The sequence below is a fragment of the Acomys minous genome, assembly GCF_964271855.1.
Source record: "Acomys minous genome assembly, chromosome: 4".
NCBI lineage: Eukaryota > Metazoa > Chordata > Mammalia > Rodentia > Muridae > Acomys > Acomys minous.
The window spans coordinates 99,727,621-99,745,520 of record NC_140486.1 but is presented as its reverse complement, the minus strand read 5'-3'; the positions used below and the strand labels follow the sequence as shown (position 1 = coordinate 99,745,520).

The window sequence follows — 17,900 nt, the reverse complement described above, 5'->3', positions numbered from 1 at the left end:
TTTTGACACACAAGGGTTCCCGAGGGAGGAGCACAAGGGCCACGTTAAGGGTAAAGGGCTGAGAGGGTGGATAAGATGGAAGGGAAAAAGTGTCCTTGTCCTCAGGTGGCCTGCCCCAGCACCTCACTGGCAGAGTTGGCTGTGGTATCTATGGCCTAAGATGTGGCAGGCAGTGGGTAGGTGGTCTCCACAGCCCCAAGCTCAGTCCTGTGTGACCCAGATGTCATTCCTGAGACTGAGGGACATGTAACAGTAACTTAAGAGCTGGGAGCAAAGGCTATACAAAGTCCTGGCTTCCCAGGTTTGAATCCTGACTCCACCACTTGCAAGTTTCACAGCCAAGCCGGGCGTGGTGGCACTTGCCTGTAATACCAGCACTTGCGGAGGCAGAGGCAGACAGGCTGACCTCTGTGAGTTCAAGGCCAGCCTGGTCTAGAAAGTGAGTCCAGTGCCTGGCGAGGCGGCACATGCCTGTGATCTCAGCACTAGGGGAGGCAGAGGCAGGTGGACTGCCTTGAGTTTGAGGCCAGCCTGGTCTACACAGGGAATCTAGGACAGCCAAGGCTTCATAGAGAAACCCTGTCTGAAAAAAAATACAAAACAAAACAAAAAACAAACCTAAAAAACAAAACAAGTTTCAGAGCGGGACTAGGGTCATGCTGCACTCTCTGGACATGAGGCATTATTGGTCACAGTTTTACCTTGGAACCTGCTAACCACACTCTTAGGCACTGCTTCTCAAACCAAGGACAGCCAGCCTCCGCAGCCAGTGTCACCCATGGCTTTCTGCTTTCAATGTTTCCAGGGAGATAGGGCAGGCCAGCTCAGACCCAAGCTGCAGCTGGAGCCTGGAAGTTTTTGTTTGTTTGTTTACTTTTATTTTATGTGCACTGGTGTTTTGCCTGCATTTATAGCTGTGTGAGGGTGTCAGATCTTGGAGTACAGACAGTTGTGAGCTGCCATGTGGGTGTTGGGATTTGAACTCAGGTCCTCTGGAAAGGCAGTCAGTGCCCTTAAGCACTGAGCCATCTCTCCAGCCCTTCAGCGTGGAAGCTTAACAGACAGAACTGTAAAGGCATCCATGTTGCAGCTGCACAGACAACACACTACCTTTATTCACATTGATACAAAAGTAGATTTTTCTAGAAATGTTCTCTTGTGCTAGAGGGAGGACGCTGAGCAGGGTCAAGGTGGCAGGCTGGCGGTAGCAGGGCTGGGGAGCTGGGGCCCTCTTTCTGCTCTGTCTATACACTGCAGACTGGCGGGAACGGGTAGGTACACAGACTGGCTGGGGACATCCAGAACCATGAGGGGACAGAGACAGAAACTCAGGTAGGATGGGGCTCGGGCACACTTGTTGCTGGTGTCCACTCCTCCCCCTGCCTGCTGTCTGTCTCCCATGGGCTCCCACATGGACCTGCCTCTTCTCTCTCTACTTCTTCCACACTGGGTTGGGAAGGGCTACCCTGCCCAAGACGGGCCAAGGCGCCGGATGGGTAGGGGCTGAAGAGTGGGTGCACAAATGCTCACGCAGGCAGAAGGAGCAGAGGCCAGGATGCCCACTGAGGTGACTGCCCGGGGACTCACTGGGGCAGAGCCTTGAGAATGGCATTCACCTCTTCGGCCACGGCTGTCAGCGCAAACTCAAACTGCTCCTGTGCAAGGCCAGCGGCATAAGGGTCAGAGGAAACCTAGCCTCTCTGCCACTGCCCCAGGGACACTGCAGGGGTAGAGGGTGCTGGGCATCTGGAAAGAGGTGGGGTCCTCTCCTGGGGGGCGATGGAAGGGCAGACCGCTTTCGGGTTTTTCAAGGTGCCATGAAGAGATTGCTTGGGAAAGGGGAATCAACTGGGGAGAGGCAGGGAGCCACTGTCACCTTAGAGCGGACAAGGCCAGGCCGCTGGTCACGGACATGCTCCAGGGTGGCAGCAATGTCAATCTCCTTCACTCCTGGGGATAGGATGGAGTAAAGTGTGCTTATGGGGTGGGAGGTGGGGGGGGGGGCGGGGATCCAGGGGAGAACAAGCCCCATAAAGCCTGGCCATCCTTGGCAAAGCTTGGAGAAGGGACCGCATGCTCCCCAGTGGGCTCCCAGGCTATGAGGGACCAAGGTCTGTGGTCCTGTGGGAGCAGATCTTACCTTTGGCCATGCGATTCAGTACCATGTCAATAAGGATGTAGGTGCCTGTTCTCCCTGCACCGTCACTGGAATAGGAGTTGGTGACAGACAGGTTTAGCCCTGACAAGGCAGTAAGGGCACAGACATGGGGGCTGGGGAGTGCGGGGTTGGGGACATTGGCTGACTATTAGAGTTGGCCTGGGAAGAGCATTAGTGAGTCAGAGGTGAGAAAACAGAGGCCTTGAGTACCAGGCCTGTGAGCCCTGGCGTGTCCCTAGGCATGGGGACAACTAGAAAGGCCAGCCACAGCTGTTTTCAGTGGAGGCAGCAGGCAGGACAGAATGGGACCGGCTCTTTTCAGCCTAGGGCCAGGCTTTTGTTCAGCCAGCTCTCCATAGAAAAAGCCAAAGAGTAAACATTCCCAGTGCTGTGGGCTGACATTCTTCTGGGTATGCGTGTGTGCGTGCATGAGTGTGTGTGTGTGTGCACGCACGTGTGTATGTGTATGCACAAGTGCATGTGTGTACATGTGTGCGCGTGCATGTGTATGTGCATGTGTGTGTATGTGTGTGCATATATGTGTGTGCATGTGTGTGTTGTGCGTTTTTAGTTCACTAAAGACAGGATGTGCCAGATTTGGCTCATATCTGTTGTTCGCCAACATCGAGAGGCAAATAGGCAGTGTGTCCGAGGTCTGTGCCCAAGGAAAGGGAACGGAGGGAGGGACAGAAGCAGGGAGGCCCCGGCCCAGGGCCTCCATGTGACAGGTCCCCACCCACCTGCAGTGCACTATGATGGGGCAGGAGCGGCCTCTGTAGCACTTGTTCACCTTCCTGCAATGAGAAGTGAGGTCTGAAGGCCAGAGACCACCAGAAAGAAGGAAGCCTGCACTTATCACACAGGCAAGCACAGAGCAGGAAGAGAGCTGGAGAAAGGATTCGGGTCTGGGGACAGAGGACCAGAGCTGGGGTGGGTGGCCCCGGGCGAGAATCAAGTCAGTTGGGAGCCATGCGCCCAAGCTGTGACCCTGGAATAGTGGATTTAGTTTCTCAGTTTTCATGCCTATAAAATGGGAGATGATAACAGGAATTAATTTTTTAAAAGGATTCTTATGAAATGCCATGAGCTAACCCACATAAAGAAGTTGCACGCCGCAGGCACTCTCCATAAGTAGCAGTTGCTAATGGTAGAGTAATATCAGGTGGTTCTGTTCAAATCTAAGGCTTTTTGGTAACTTCCATGTCAGCTCTTTCTAGTCTACAGCCATGAAAGGTTTATTATGTATACAATAATTGGCCTGCACGTACACCTACACACCAGAAGAGGGCACCAGATCTCATTGTAGGTGGTTATGAGCCACCATGTGGTTGCTGGGAATTGAACTCAGGACCTCTGGAAGAGCAGTCAGTGCTCTTAACCGCCGAGCCATCTCTCCAGCCCTCCCGAGTAGGAGTTTTTAAATATGGGGAAAATAATTTAATACACTGTCATCAGAATGTTCTGACTGGCTTGCAGGGACCCAGTCAGAAATCACTGTAGTCCTGGAGTTCAGAAACTACTAAGGGCCCCACCTCAACTCGGCTTCTCTGCCTGGCACTGGAGACCCAGGCCAGCCTTGGCACAAGACAGAGGGATGGAAAGTTTCAGTGCAGATGATTCTCTGACACCTGCGTGTGGGGAAAGGCAGGACTGCTAAATACGTGGTCTGGTCATGGTGTTAGAACAGGTTAAGTTCCTCTGTTAGGTTCTGTCTTAGCCTCTGCCTGTTCCATGAACTTCCTGCAGAATAATCTAGGAGTCTAGGTCCCTGTCTCTCTGTCTCTCTGTCTCCCTTTTTCCAAGGCAGGATTTCTCTATATAACAGCTCTGGCTGTCCTGGAACTCACTTGGTGGACCAGGCTGGCCTCAACTCACAGAGATCAACCTTCTTCTGCCTCCCAAGTGCTGGGATTAAAGGCCTGCACCACCATGCCCAGCTTCTAAGTCTCTTTCTAAATTCCTGTCCCAGTTCTCCCAGCAGCCTTCAGGGTATAATCCCTTCTCAGACAGCCTGCCTGTCTGTTCTGTCTGTGCGGTGGCCACACCTGCCAATGACCACTTTTGTGACTGTCCAACTTAAGTGAGAAATCAGCGGAGATCATGAAAAAATGATGTTGGCAGCTGTGAGTCAGGGAGAGGGCAGAGGGAGAGGGAGAGACAGATGCAGAGGAAGAAATGAAGAAATGGAGGGAGGAGTGACAGATGCGGGAGAAGAGGGAAAGAAAGGAAAAGAGAAATAAAAAAATACAGAGGCAAAAAGACAGGAGGAAAGATGAGGATGGAAGCTGCACAGAAGCCAGTGAAAGAGCAAGCCAGCACAGGGCTGAGAGCCAGAAGGACAAGGCGAGGGGTTGGGGGACGGATCAAAGCAAGGCTCAACAGATGCTGGCGAATGAGAAAGCGGGCACCCCGCCTCCAGCGAAGCCCGCAAAGGAGCCAGATGGTGGAGAGGCTCTGGGACAAAGTGGGTGTGGGAAGGGCACCACTCTTGGCTGGGACGGCCAGACTGCCAGTACTGGTTTGCGGATGAGAAACTGGTGGAAGGGACAGAGGTCAGGGACGAGGCTCCAGGTCAGACCTGGAGGAAGAGCTTGCAGCGGGCTTACCGGCGGAAATCCAGCAGCGGCCGGGTGGAGGCCGGAGTGCCCTCTGCCGGCCAGCTGAGGAAGTGGAACTGAGTGAGCGTGCGCGTCTCCTGGGTCTGCACGTTCTTAAGGTAGAAGCTCCGCACCAAGAAGTCCTCGCACCAGATGTGCTCCGACACCAGGTTCACCTGACAGGTACCCGCCCCGGGTCTCAGAGCAGCTGCGCACGCACTCCGCTCCCCGTCCCCACCCTCCTGCCTCCCGAGCTGTCCAAATGCTAAATCCTTCAGGAAGGTAAAAGGGGGTCTTAATTTCAGTCTTCGACTATTTATTTTCCCTGCCTTACATACTCATGGCTCATACTCCCTACAAATGCTTCTCCATGCTAGACAGAACACACAAGCGTTCATGTATGTATGATATGTGTGTATGTATATATGCATCTATACATATACACACTCATAAATAAAATACTAGGTCACCACCCATCTTCTGATTCTCATTGGCCCTTTACTGTGGGTTCCCCGCTGACCTCATAGACGTGGTAGAGGGAGGAGCCTTCATCTGGCCAATAGCGGTCACACTGTTTGACACCGTCCTCCACCAATGGGGTCAGCATGACGATGACAGTGCAGCCACTCTCCCAAACCATCTAGGGACAGAGACCCAGGTTAAGTGGCCTTCTTAGCCTCCCTGGCCCCGGTTAGCCCCAGGGGCCTCTGGTTGTGAGAAAAGCCCACTCCATGAGTGCACCTGCCAGAAGTCTGCAATGGTGTGGGGCAGCGGGCCCTGCGTGGCTATGTAGGCTGGCATCCGAGGGTCATGCTCGATCTAAGGGCAGAGATCCAGAGTGAGAAGTGAGAAGGACTAGCTCCCCAGCACTCGGGAGGCAGAGGCAGGCGGATCACTGTGAGTTCGAGGCTGGCCTGGTCTACAAAGTGAGTCCAGGATCGCCAAAGGCTACACAGAAAAACCCTGTCCCCGGGGGTAGGGGGCGGGGGGAGAAAGGTTAGCTTGGAAAGAGGCTTGGTCAGGAGTGGGCCAGGGTTGTGAGAAGCCTGTATTTTAATTCAGCGACATGGGCTCTACGATTTCAGGGCTCCACTGAAGTAAGAAATGCCTGGAGGAGATAGAACAAAGAGGAGAAATAGAGACAGGCAGAGTGAGGGGGGGAGCCGGAGCCACTTACGATGGGGCTGGCGTTGATGTAGTCACTCCGAGAAGGGCTGCTCTCCGCTTTCAGCTTGATCCGGGCATGGTCATCTGCACAGAACCCCCAAACGGCCTTCTGGCACCAGGCCTCGGCCACCCATCCTGAACCAGGCGCCTAGCGGCTTCCCCACATCCTCAAATTCCTCTTAGCAGAGGGGCAGGCCAGGTTGGCCCATGGCTGGCTCACTTACAGGGTAGGAAGTCGGCATGGCGGTTCTTCTTGATGTTGCCCTCATCCTGTGCGGCGGCACAGGTGTTTGGCTCTGCTTGGTAGGCACACAGGGCCTGCCACTCCTTGGCCAACCGGTCCCGGTTCCGAAGGTGGTCCTCCATGTATGCCTGTAGGGGCACCACAGCCTGGCTCTGGCCCACACCGGCCGCCCTGCCTCTCCTGCCGTTGGATTCCCTCCCCCACTGTAGGCCTGGGCCCTTTGCTGACCAGAATCATGTGTCCTGTGGAGATGTCCATGTTGGCCTGGGCAGGTTCCTCGCACCAGGATGGCGTGCTGCTGTGGGAACTGGGGCTGGCTTGGGCCGCGTCACTGAACTGAGAGGACACGCTGCTCACCCTCGAAGGCTCTGGCTGACCCTCTGCCCGGTTGAACAGGGACTTGGTGGCCATGTGCTGGCGACATAGGTCCTGTAGAGGAAGGATTGGGTGAGGCCTGGGGGTGGGGGTGGGGGATGGGAGTGGGGCATTCCTCAGAAGCCCTTCAACAAGGCCAGGGGGCTGGAACTCAGTGGTGGATGGGAAGAGCACTTGGCACAGCATGCACAGCCCAGTTCCCACTGCTACAAACAAACAAGGCCATTGAGTCATCCCAGGGTGGAGTGTTAGTCTCCTCTCTGATCAGTGGGATGAGTAAGGTCTGATTTGACCTTTGTTCTTTTCTGCCAGGCTGGTGCTTATTGACAACCTCAGATATTACAAAGTAGAACCCCAGAATCATAGCCCCGGGAGGATCTCAGGAGCTATTCCCAATCTGTATTTATTCAAAAAGTGAATCACAACACCGCTTCCAGGCCCTCTCCAGCCCCGACCCAGGACCTTATTTCTGCTCCGACCCTCACTCCACCGAAGATGGAGTCTCTCAAGCCCCTTGTATTTCCTTCCCTCCTTCTCTAACTGCACACCTGGTACTCAAAAGTAGTATCACCATGGGCCCCCTCTGGCCCCAGCGCTGCCAGGCGCTCCTTCTCCCGTTGTCTGGAATGATGGCGCATACACAGGGCTACTGCCAAAGCCACTAGCAGCCCAGCGACACCTGCCAGGGCCACCAGAGTAAGCAGCACTGAGCGCATGGGAGATATGCCATGGGCCTGTCGGGGAAGGACTGCAGCGGCCTCCTCCCTCTGTGGGAACAAAGCCAGAATCAGGGGGATGGTGGCAGGGGAGCCTGGGCCGTGCCTCCTATTTAGGTCACCTTTAGGGACAAAGCTGTGAAGGCAGGGGTATGGAGGCAACATGCAGAACGGCGTACAGCCTTCTTCTCAATCCATATTGTACCCACTCGAGAGCCAGAGACCTTGGGTGACCCCACCAGAAGGATTTCCATATAAACAGAGAAAAGGAGGCGTCATCATGAAAACAGTGTTATAGCCCTTCAGGAAAGCGCCACAGCGCCACCTGCTGGTCAAAACGAGAACTGCGCAGAAACGGGCTGCTTGGGAAGGGGGAATGGAGAGCCAAAAGAACTTGGTTTTTTGTTTTTTTGTTTTTCTTTTAGAGACAGGGTTTCTCTGTGTAGCCTTACCTATCCTGGACTCGATTTGTAGACCAGGCTGGCCTCGAACTCACAATGATCCACCTGCCTCTGCCTCCCAAGTGCGCCACCACGCCCGGCCCAAAAGAACTTGGAACCCTTTCGTTCTTTCTCCCTGGCCTTGCCTCCTCTCATGTGCGCAGAGGCAGGCCTACGGGGACTTTGACGGATTCTACAGCTAGTGCTTACCTGTCCCACCCCCGTCTGCAAAATCTGGAGCCCTGTCTGCGCTTCCAGTTCAGACTTCACCAGCCCTGTAGGAAGGGTGCAGGTCAGGCTCTTTTCAGCCCCATGAGGGCTGGGAATAGTTTAGGAGGCCATCAGTACAAGCCCGGGGTCATGCTGAGTCTAGGTGTGTGCATAGCGCGGTATTTACCAGCTTGCTGGGTCACATCAGCCAAAGACAGGTTCTGCTCATTGTGCCGGATTCGGAAGGTGACAGCTGGTCCCACCACGCTGCCAAGTAAGAAGTACGTTACTACCTAACCTACCCCAGACTCCAGACTCTATTAAAATAAAGAGGCCAGCTCTGGGGGTCAGGGATTCCTATGAGTGGGTCTAATGACAGGGATCAGGATGGGGACTCCCCGCAGGCGTACAGGTGGCTGTCCTGCCACACTGGGAGCATCTCTGACCCCAGCGCTTTCTTCCCGTCCTTCCTTGTCCCTTCAGCACCACCTTGCTCAGGCTAAGACCCACCAAGATGGCAGCCCCACCTGATGTTGATGAAGCTGCCCGAGGACATATGCACGTGCTCAGCCAGGATCTCCAGCAGCTTCACGCCAGCCACCAGACTCAGGGGCCTGATGGAGGGAAGCAGGCGGAGGGAGGGAAGGTGGGGGGGATTCACCAGCCCCCTCTTGAGGCAGGGCACCTCCAGAGGAGCAAAGCTACCCACTACCTCGCTGCTTCCTCCCCACCCCCACCCCCAGAGCCGAATGCTTACCCACGCCCCGCCCCCTCACTTGTCCCCCAGGGACTGGAAGCCTTCCCGAAGCTGCAGGGCTTACTTCTGGTTAGTGACTATATAACCATACTCCTCGGCCGCCGCCGGTTGAGCTGCAGGCTGTCCCACCACTGTGGGCTGGCTCTGGCCTAAGGGACTTTTCTTCTCCAGAAGGACAGATGAGACCCCTGGAGGTCTGGCTGTTTGGAGAGGCTCAGGGAAGGCAGGGCTCAGCACCTGCTGAACTTCACCGGAAGTGGGGCTGCCTGTGGGGTGTCCTGGAAGCCAGGGTGTGGGGGGCCGAGGCTCTGCTGTGTCTGCTCTCTGCACGTGGCCTTCTGGTGTCTGTTACAAGACAGGATGCAGGTGTGAAAAGACTGCGGGGGTGGGGGGAGTCTCGTGTGTATGTGTGTGTGTGTGTGTGTGTGTGTGTGTGTGAGAGAGAGAGAGAGAGAGAGAGAGAGAGAGAGAGAGAGAGACACTTTGGGATCTAAACTCTTTACAAGTGGAACTTAGGAACTGTTTAGCTTTCTACCTGCCCCTCCCCCACCCCCAAATCCCCTGCAATGGGAGAGTACACACCAGGAGTGTAAATCAAATGGGTGAGTGCATAAAGGGTTTAACCAGCAAAAACGTGGTCTGTAAATTCACAGAGTGGGGCTGGAATGGGGAGGGGGGTGCAGTTGAGCCTGATAATCTGGAAAGATAAACCGAAAGGCGAAGGTTTTTAGGCCTTTGTTCAGTGGCAACATGTTAGAAGCCTCCACCAAAGACCGAGAAGCAAAACTACTCCAGCTGTAGCAGGATGGAGCCTCCACCAAAAGCCTCCAAGGTAGGAACCATCGGGAGTCTGGAAGGACTGTGGTAAAAAGAGGAGTGGGCTAAGGATTCTGGATACTAGTTCTGCCAACTTGAGGTGAGGCCACAGGTGATGACTTGAAGTCACAGGGCCTTAAAACGAGGGACCAGGGGACAGATTCTGAGCCATCACCTCAAAGATTCAGAGATTTCAGATGAGGGGCACTTAGGAGGCCAAAAGGGGCTGTGAACTCACTTTTTTGACATCAGCTCCGACATTTACAGCCCCTCCTGTAGAGACAGGAAAAGCAAGAATCTTGGGAAAGAGTGTTAAGACCAGGGTGAGGAGGGACCAGAGTCTATGTGACCCCTGTCCTGTCAACAGTCCCAGATGCCTTCCTCTGTTCCCAGCTCCCTCTCACTATCCCCTTGGGCTTGCTGCCCTCTGTCTTTTCCTTCTTTAATTCTACAGCTTACCTTCTTCCCCTTTTGGTAATGACCCTGTCCTCGAAAGAACTCCCTTTTCATCCAGGCATGCTGGACCATGCCTGTAACCTCTACACTTTATAGAGTCGAGGCAGGTGGATGATCAGCTTGGGCTGATTTCAGCAAGACCCCCATCTCAAGAAAGAGCAAAACCAAAACCTCTCCCCCTTGTGACTGTCCAGGTAAGTCCATGCGGGCTTGAGAAACGGGGCAACAAGCCTCTATGGCGATGGGCGTTGCAGGCCTCCCTGCCTGGACACTCACCAAGATTTCTTCCTGTGCCCTTGGGCAGTAGCTGCAGTAGGGTCAGGAGGGTAGAAAGCTGCTCCGGCGTCAGCTGACGCAGCTCCACTCCATAGCCGGCCAGTACAGCAGCCAGCCTCTGCAGACTTCCATCTGCTGGGAGCCAGACACAAAGCTTACAGCGCATGGAAGGATAAACTGATGAAATGCAGAGAGGTGGTTGCGGGAAACGCAGGACAAGCACATCTAAGGATCCTTTCCGGAGGCTGCGACACTGATACCCTCCCCTCCCCAGATCCTTGAACATACTTGAGGTGTGCCAGGTGCACACCCCACTGTCTCCACGTTGAAGCTAGCTAGTGCCTGTGTAGATTAGCTTGTCAGGAGACAGCTAAATGTGTGAACAAAAGACAGAACGCCAAGTGTGGTGATTCATGCTCAGAGTCTCAGCACTCAGGAGTCTGTGGCAAGAGGATTGCAGCAGATTTGAGTCCAGCCTGAGCTCAAGGATAGCCTGGGATAATGGCAAGACTTCATCTTAAAAATAACTGAATAAGCAAATGAATACATGAACATCTTCAGAGACAGAAAGGACACCCCCACAGACAGAGAGGTGGACTATGAGGACACTGTTACCTGGCTGTACTGCTTGGGGAGGGGGCTTCTCCCCATGACCCCCAAGTACTTCCTCCTCATAGCCCTCTGAGGAATCCTCTGCCTGGATGCTGCCCCCTTGCTCTGGCAGCCTTGGCATCCTGGTCCTGCCAGCCATTGGCAACTCTTGGGCCATGTAGAGCAGCCCTGAATCCTGGAAAAGCTGAGCAGGTGAGGGACCTGGAAGGTCCCCGAAGGAGTGGCCAGAGTGAGCCCCCAAAATGGCCTTGGAAGCACTTCTGCTGAAGAGAGTGTTAGCTTCAGCCTTGGGCAGGTGGCTAACACCAGCCGCCCCTGGGGAGCTCTCTGATCCTCGGGAGCCATCTCGGGAACCAAACTGTGGGAAACCAGAGACATGGGTAAGAAGAGAATCAGGCTTGGGCGCTGGCATTGAGGCATGGTGGCCAGAGTCGAGGGCTCACCTGGTGGAAGAGGTAAGGCTGTAGCAGTGCAGGTTCATAAGTCAGAGCGGGGTGGGGAGGCGGTGGGGGCATTAGCAGATGCTCCAAGAGAGGGGGCAACAGCTCAGCCTGCAGAGAGGACAGCGGGGAGCCCACCCCAGCTCCATTCCCACCCCCTGGAGGCCGCGGGAGCCCCTGGGCAACAGGAGAGGAGCCAGTGGGATTGCCTTGAGAGAGCAACTCCACAGCAGGGCCTGGTCTCCTGGGCACCAAACCAGACCTGGGGAGGAAAGGAGAGAGATAAGGAGTGAAAAAGAGGAAGAGGGAAGGGGAGGGGGGGAGAAAGAAGGAGAGAGATTATTTATTTGTATGTCTGTATAGGACAAGGGTATGGACAGCTTACAAGGTTAAAGTTGGACAGAGTCAGTGGTTTAGAATAGCCCTGTCCCCTTAAGAAATGGAGAGGAAGCTGGGCGGTGGTGGCACATGCCTTTAATCCCAGCACTGGGGAGGCAGAGGCAGGCGGTCTCTGTAAGGTCCAGGCCAGCTTGGTCTACAAAATGAGTCCAGGATAGCTAAGGCTACACAGAGAAACCCTGTCTCGGGGAAAAAAAAAAAAGAAATGAAGAAGAGAGACAGGCTAGAGGGCTTGGCGGTGAAGGTAGGCTAGAGAGCCAAGCTTGTCAAGGGAGCTTGATAAACATGCCTCTGTCATTGGTAGAGAAGAGCAGGTACGTGTTTACCTGGGGATCAAACCCAAGGCCTTGTGTATATAAGTCGAATACTCTCCCACTGAGCTACAACCCCAAACCACACAGTTACACAGGCCAGGTGAGCGAAAAGGAATATGAAAGGGAGATTGAGAGCAGGAGAAGGCACCTGGGGCATAGATGGCATGGACTGTGACGGTAGGATGCTTCCGCATTGTTGTCCCTGTGTGCCACCCCACCCCCACCCCAAGCTCTCTATGTTCAAACAACAGAGACTGCCCTGACCCCACCACTGCTGCCTTCTCGGTCCACGTGCCCTCTCTGAGCTCCACAGACCCCCCTTTTCTCTGAGATTTGCCTTTAGAGCAGCGGTTCTCAACCTGTGGGTCGAACCCTTTCACAGGGGTCACCTAAGACCATCGGAAAACACAGATATTTACATTATGGTCCATAGGTGTGAAGTAGCAACAAAGATATTTTGATGGTTTGGATGATTACCACAATGTGAAGAACTGTATTAAAGGGCCGAAGCATGAGGAAAGTTGAGAACCGCTGGCCTAGAGGCTCTAACCACAGAGAGACAGTGCTGCTTCCTGGCAGACACAGTTCCGCACAGCAGCGAAACAACTTAGGTTCAAGGGCATTCTAGGTTGTCCACAACAACCACTTTAATACCTCTTTTGAAATATCAAATACCAACATTTTCTCAAAGTACATATTTATCATGCTGTTTTGCTGGATCTCCAGGATAAACTCAGCTCCTACTGAGCATGTCAACATGCCAGAGGGAGGGAGGGACCATTCTTTTTGTTTGTTTGTTTGTTTGTTTTTTGTTTTTCAAGACAGGGTTTCTCCGTGTTATCTTGGCTGTCTTGGACTCACTTTGTAGACCAGGCTGGCCTCGAACTCACAGCGATCTGCCTGCCTCTGTCTCCCGGGTGCTGGGATTAAAGGCGAGCGCCACCACTGCCCAGTTGGGAGGGACCATTCTTGATGCTGTTTTGCCTGTGCCCCAGTCTGCTGACCTCAGCTACCCCATCCCCTCACCTCCCCACCCCCCATGCCCGACCATGAGGATGGTCACAAATCACCAGTTTCAAGAGTCTAAGGCTGCCTACCGGTCCCTCAGATGGGGCTCTGGGGGACGAAGCCTGGGGATGCGCTCCATCTCCTGGGAGATCACATGCTGGGTGAGGTCATCATGCCACGACAAGCCTGTTGGGAGAAAAGATAGGGCAAAGTTGACTTGAGACCGCGGGCCCAATTCCAGAGGGAGTAGAGGCCAAACGTGTACTCCATTTCCATCACAGTGTTGTGATTGGCAGAGCAGGAGGAAGTGCCAGGGATTGGAGACACAATGGCTGAACTGAGCTGCCTCCCGACCCCTATCGGCAGGTACAACTTTTGGAGTCAAACTGCCACAGATGGAATTTAGCCTTGATTTCTAAAGAACTAGAGGCCTTGGGCAAGCTGTTAAGCCTCCATTCCTTCATCTCAACTCTTTTTTGAACATCAGCTCTCTCATCTGGGGGTATGTATCTCCTAAGATTGTTGTTATACTTAAAATAACACATCATGGAAAATAGTCCCGTCACATGAAGAAGTCTGAACAAAAGGGCTGGAGAGATGGCGCAGAGGTTAAAAGCACTGACTGCTCTTCCAGAGGTCCTGAGTTCAATTCCCGGCAACCACCTGGTGGCTCACAACCATCTAAAATGAGATCTGGTGCCCTCTTCTGGCCTGCAGGCGTACATGCAGGCAGAACACTGTATACAAAATAAATACATCTGAAGAAAACAAAACAAAAACCTCTGAACAAATGCTATCACCGCTGTCATCATTACATGTCTTCGTTCTGAGTCTGAGTCATTTGTAGAGTGGGAATACAACGTATTTTGTGTGCTGCTGTGAAGATCAAGTGTGGTCAGGAAATGAAATGCTCCATGTGCCCTTTCCAAACACCTGCTCCACCTTCCACCATGCTCTCCCAGCAGCAACATCTCGATCTTCTGCTTGACTCTTTACCCATGAGGCTCTGCTCTCAGAAAAGACCTCTCACTCACCCAAGAGGGATCACATCTCAATCTCCTCCAGTTTTCCTTCTCTCGGTTTATTTATTTACAGCCAGGGTCTCATTGTGTAGCCCAGGTTGACCCAGAACCCATGGCGATCCCTACGCTTCAGCCTGCAGAGGGCTAGGGTCACAGCTGCAGGCCACCATGTCCAGATCCTGCCCTAGACTTATAATCTGGGCCACTCAGGACTCATATCCTGGGACCTACACACATCTGTTCCATGCATCACAACTGTGTTCCTATTACAGTCAACTCCTCCAGGGCACCACTAGATTTCAGCCTCTCTTTCTTACTCATGAGCATTCTCCCACAAATTCTCTTCAGCATCCACCCTTTTACTCTGTACTGAATTATTCCTTAAAGCACAAAATCATGATGTGATTTCTTCCATCTTAAAACAATGCTATTTTACCCATGTCCTCCTGCCTCTGTCACTGCCTTTCATTGCAGAAAACCTTCTCTTTTTAAGATAAACTTTTTTTGTTTGTTTGTTTTTGTTTTTTTTTTGAGACAGGGTTTCTATGTGTAGCCTTGGCTGTCCTGGACCCGCTTTCTAGACCAGGCTGGCCTCGAACTCACAGCGATCTGCCTGCCTCTGCCTCCAGAGTCCTGGGATGACAGGTGGGAGCCACCACACTAGCTGCAGCAAACTTCTTAAAGACAATCACAGACGCTGGATGCAGAGGTCCATGCCTGTAGTCCTGTACTTAGAACGTTAAGGCAGAAGGATCACCATGAGTTCCAGGCCAGCCTGAGCTACATAATAAGTTTGGAGCTAGCCTGGGTTACACAGTAAGAGCTTATCTCAAAACAAACAATATTCCAACAAACCTAAAAAAATATTTTCCAGCAGCTTCAGCTGCAGGCCTTCTGTGTGCAACTCCAGAGAACTCATATGAGCAGCCCATCGCTAGGTCCCAGCCCCTTTGGCTCATCCCTTATCCAGCAAGATCGAGGAGGGTGGGGCTTCAAAGTAGATACAATAATTAACAATTTTTGGATGAAGTGGACCCTTACTTTCCCACCCACTAAGTCCCATTCTCCGTATTCTAGTACAGCCAGACCTCACCTTGGGACATGAGTTGCCGGAGCACACCTTGTAAGCGCTGGAGAACTGGGGATGTGACTTGCAAAAGGGGCCGTGCCGGCCCTGCTCCCGCCTGGCACTGTCCAAACAAGCCATCTGAAAGCACAAAGGTGCTGTTGTCAGGGCTTTTTGCAGGAGGCCCTTCCAAAGTCCAGGCCGCAGATGGTCAATGCTCTCTGCATCCTCTCTGGCTTTAGAGTTCTGTTCCTCTTCCCTCCTCATAGCTGGCCTCTCCCTCCCCATTTTTTTTTGAATTCTACACCAGGGTCCTACTCACCCTGAATACAGACCTCCAGGTGCGAGCAGAGTCTGCGGTCAAACAGACAGCCTGTAGAAAAGCAGATGTTGTCAGAACACGGAGAAGGGTCAGATGGCTAGGAAACAGGTGAGGCAGCTACGGCCCATAACTTCATTCTAAGGAGGGCTTCAAGTTGGGAAGACAGTAGAGAAGAGCCCTAGATTTCTCATTCTCTGGCCTATGTATGCACACAAATTCATGTATGTGCATGCATGTGCATATGTGTACAGAGGCCAGAAGTCAATGTTGAGTATCTTCCACACTTGTCCACTTTATATTCTTAAGACTGGGCACCTCGCTGAACCTGGAGTTCACACAGCACATCCCAGGGATTTCTTTGTCTCTGCTTTTCCCAGCACTGGTGTTAGACATCAGTCACCATGCATGCTTTTTTTTTTTTTAAATGGGCCCTGGAGATCCGAATTCAAGCACCCTATCGATGAGCCACCTCTCCAGCTTCAAGGCCTAGGATTCTTGAGGAAGTGTCAGGGTCTGGCTTCGGATTTTGAATGTCTTAGTGTCAATCTTTAAAAGACTCAATTTGCCTGACTGGGAGTTGGAGCACTGGACAGGCTTGGGAGGAGGAGGGGAGATCACGTAGCATCTTGGGAGTATTTGTGGTCAAATTCAAAAGGAAATGGTAGCTCCCTAAATCTCCCAAAGCTGTCTAACTCTAGCGGCCTGGAACTAGAGGCTGGAAGTCCAGCAACACGGCCCCACCCCCACCTCCGCCCGCGTGGTAGGGAAGGGGTGTTGGGGCTTGATTTTGAGGCACTGTCCCAGGCCTGAGTCTGTGGTGCTGTCCGTGGTGCTGAAGAGCTACGCGCCAAGGGCACGTTGGGAAGGGAGCGGATAATTGAGGGAGGATTGACAGGACAAGGAATTGTCACGGGATCTTATCCCTCCGCTCTCTCTTGTTAACAACTCTGGCCCTCACAGGAAGTACCATGCACTGGCCTCCAAGCCAGCGTGGGGAAAGACGGAGCCAGATGAAGAGGATGTGCCCCTTCCCCCACGCGATACCGTCCCACCCCCATCCCGGGGCTCGTGAGTCAGCGCTGACTATGTCCGCTTAGATGTGAGTCAGCACCAGGCCTGGTTGTGAGGAGGGGGGCAAGCAAAAGACCCTCCCCTTTTTGTCCTCTTCCGCTCCCTCCCCCGCGTATCCCCCTTCTTATAGCCGACCAACTCGCAGCAAATGGCCTCTCTAGACTTGAAAGATAAACCCTGCTCTCTGTCTCCAGCCAGGAAGCTGGAGCCGGGTGGTCTCCTCTTCTTCCTTCCATGCCGGCTTCCGATTCTTCAGCTTGGGTCTCCACCTCGACGCCTCTGGCTTCTCCCACGGTCCTGTAGTCTATCTAAATCCCTCGATTTGAGCGCACCCCCCTCTTCCCCAGAACCTGGTCTTCCCTGGAGCCCACTTTTTCCAGGTCCCGCCTGCGTATCCCGGCTCCACCTCCCGGCCTACGCCCCTTTCCTCATCTTCATCTTCCTTCGTCTCCCTTCATCTCCTCTCATCTTCCTCACTCCGAAACCTCCCTCGCACCCCGCCTCCCGCAACATTTATTCTACCTGAGCTTCTTGCTTTCGCAACGCTTTCCCCCAATACTGAGTTTTGCTCCCGGCCCCTGCTCTCCGCCCCGCCCCCCATCAAGTTTCCTCCTGACCGTGGGCACTGATGGCACTGCAGCCCCCAGGACGGCCGCTCAGCAGCAGCAGACAGACCAGCAGCCGGAGGCCCCCAGAGCCCCCGGGACCCCCGGGCCGCCGCGGGCGCCGCATCCTTCCCGGCTCCGAGCGCTCGCTACCCAACCAGAGTCTCAGCGACGCTGGCGGGAGTCAGCGGAGGAGCCTAGGCGGAGCCTGCCACTCCCCACCCACCTCCAAGGCGGGGTCTACATGCCCCTCTAGAGGCGACCCGACCAACTGCGGGCGTGCAGTGACGACATCTCCACCCCCTGCTCTTATGCCTATTTGCGTCATACTGGCGTAAGAGGCCCCTCTTAGCCGGGGACCTACTCAACCTAAGCCTCCTCCACCATACAGTGGGTTCCTCACTAGAATTCCCACTGGGTCCACCCACTCATGCCCTGTATTTTTCAGGTCCACCGCCTCTGTCTCCCTGGCTCAGGGTTGGTGAAGAGGACTAAAGCTCTCTGGGAACAGGAAAGAAACGTGGGCCAGGGAGTATAAACCCTGATACAAGCGTAAGAGACCAGAATAGGAACTCTTACTTCGTCTCCATTACTGCTACTGGCGTCATCCGGAAGATCCGTGATGTCTAGGCATGCGTGCTGCGGTAGCCTTGAGCTAGTTGCTCATCCTGTTTTTTTGTAAAGTAAAGGAGTCCCCCCCCCCGCCCCCCAAAAAAAGCATCTGCCACACAAGGCGGTGGTGAGAACTTATGTGTTAACTTGTCGCGGGAGTAAGACCTGAACCTGCGCATCCTCGACACTCCTATGCATTAACTTCTTTTCCTCTTGC

The 17,900-nt window shown here is 53.7% G+C and overlaps 1 protein-coding gene across 2 annotated transcripts; it reads right to left on the bottom strand.

The window, feature by feature from the left end:
• Positions 1 to 1,084: 1,084 nt before the first annotated feature.
• PTPRN (protein tyrosine phosphatase receptor type N) lies at positions 1,085 to 17,282 on the bottom strand. 2 transcript variants are annotated; one of them, XM_084778465.1, is made up of 23 exons: positions 17,084 to 17,282; positions 15,396 to 15,446; positions 15,101 to 15,214; positions 13,075 to 13,171; positions 11,268 to 11,526; positions 10,828 to 11,182; positions 10,213 to 10,347; positions 9,719 to 9,753; positions 8,729 to 9,009; positions 8,435 to 8,521; positions 8,095 to 8,174; positions 7,908 to 7,972; positions 7,090 to 7,308; positions 6,395 to 6,595; positions 6,147 to 6,294; positions 5,933 to 6,006; positions 5,497 to 5,574; positions 5,276 to 5,395; positions 4,765 to 4,931; positions 2,899 to 2,952; positions 2,141 to 2,205; positions 1,877 to 1,950; positions 1,085 to 1,655 (listed from the first exon to the last, which is right to left on the bottom strand). In XM_084778465.1, exons 1-23 carry the CDS (start codon positions 17,196 to 17,198, stop codon positions 1,584 to 1,586), a joined length of 2,946 nt encoding a protein of 981 aa, XP_084634591.1. In that variant the 5' UTR covers positions 17,199 to 17,282; the 3' UTR covers positions 1,085 to 1,583. The 2 variants fall into 2 exon arrangements, with proteins under 2 accessions (XP_084634591.1, XP_084634592.1); XM_084778466.1 differs by having other exon boundaries at positions 10,213 to 10,344; positions 17,084 to 17,281.
• Between the last annotated feature and the right edge of the window lie 618 nt (positions 17,283 to 17,900).

Bases quoted from the DNA above. Each gene is read 5' to 3' on its own strand.
- PTPRN (XM_084778465.1), bottom strand. From the start codon at position 17,198: ATGCGGCGCCCGCGGCGGCCCGGGGGTCCCGGGGGCTCTGGGGGCCTC. The intron at 13,172-15,100 runs GTGAGGTCTGGC...TTCTCCCAACAG, and splicing joins CCGGCAACTCATGTCCCAAG to GCTTGTCGTGGCATGATGAC. The intron at 6,007-6,146 runs GTAAGTGAGCCA...GGTTCTGTGCAG, and splicing joins CCATGCCGACTTCCTACCCT to ATGACCATGCCCGGATCAAG.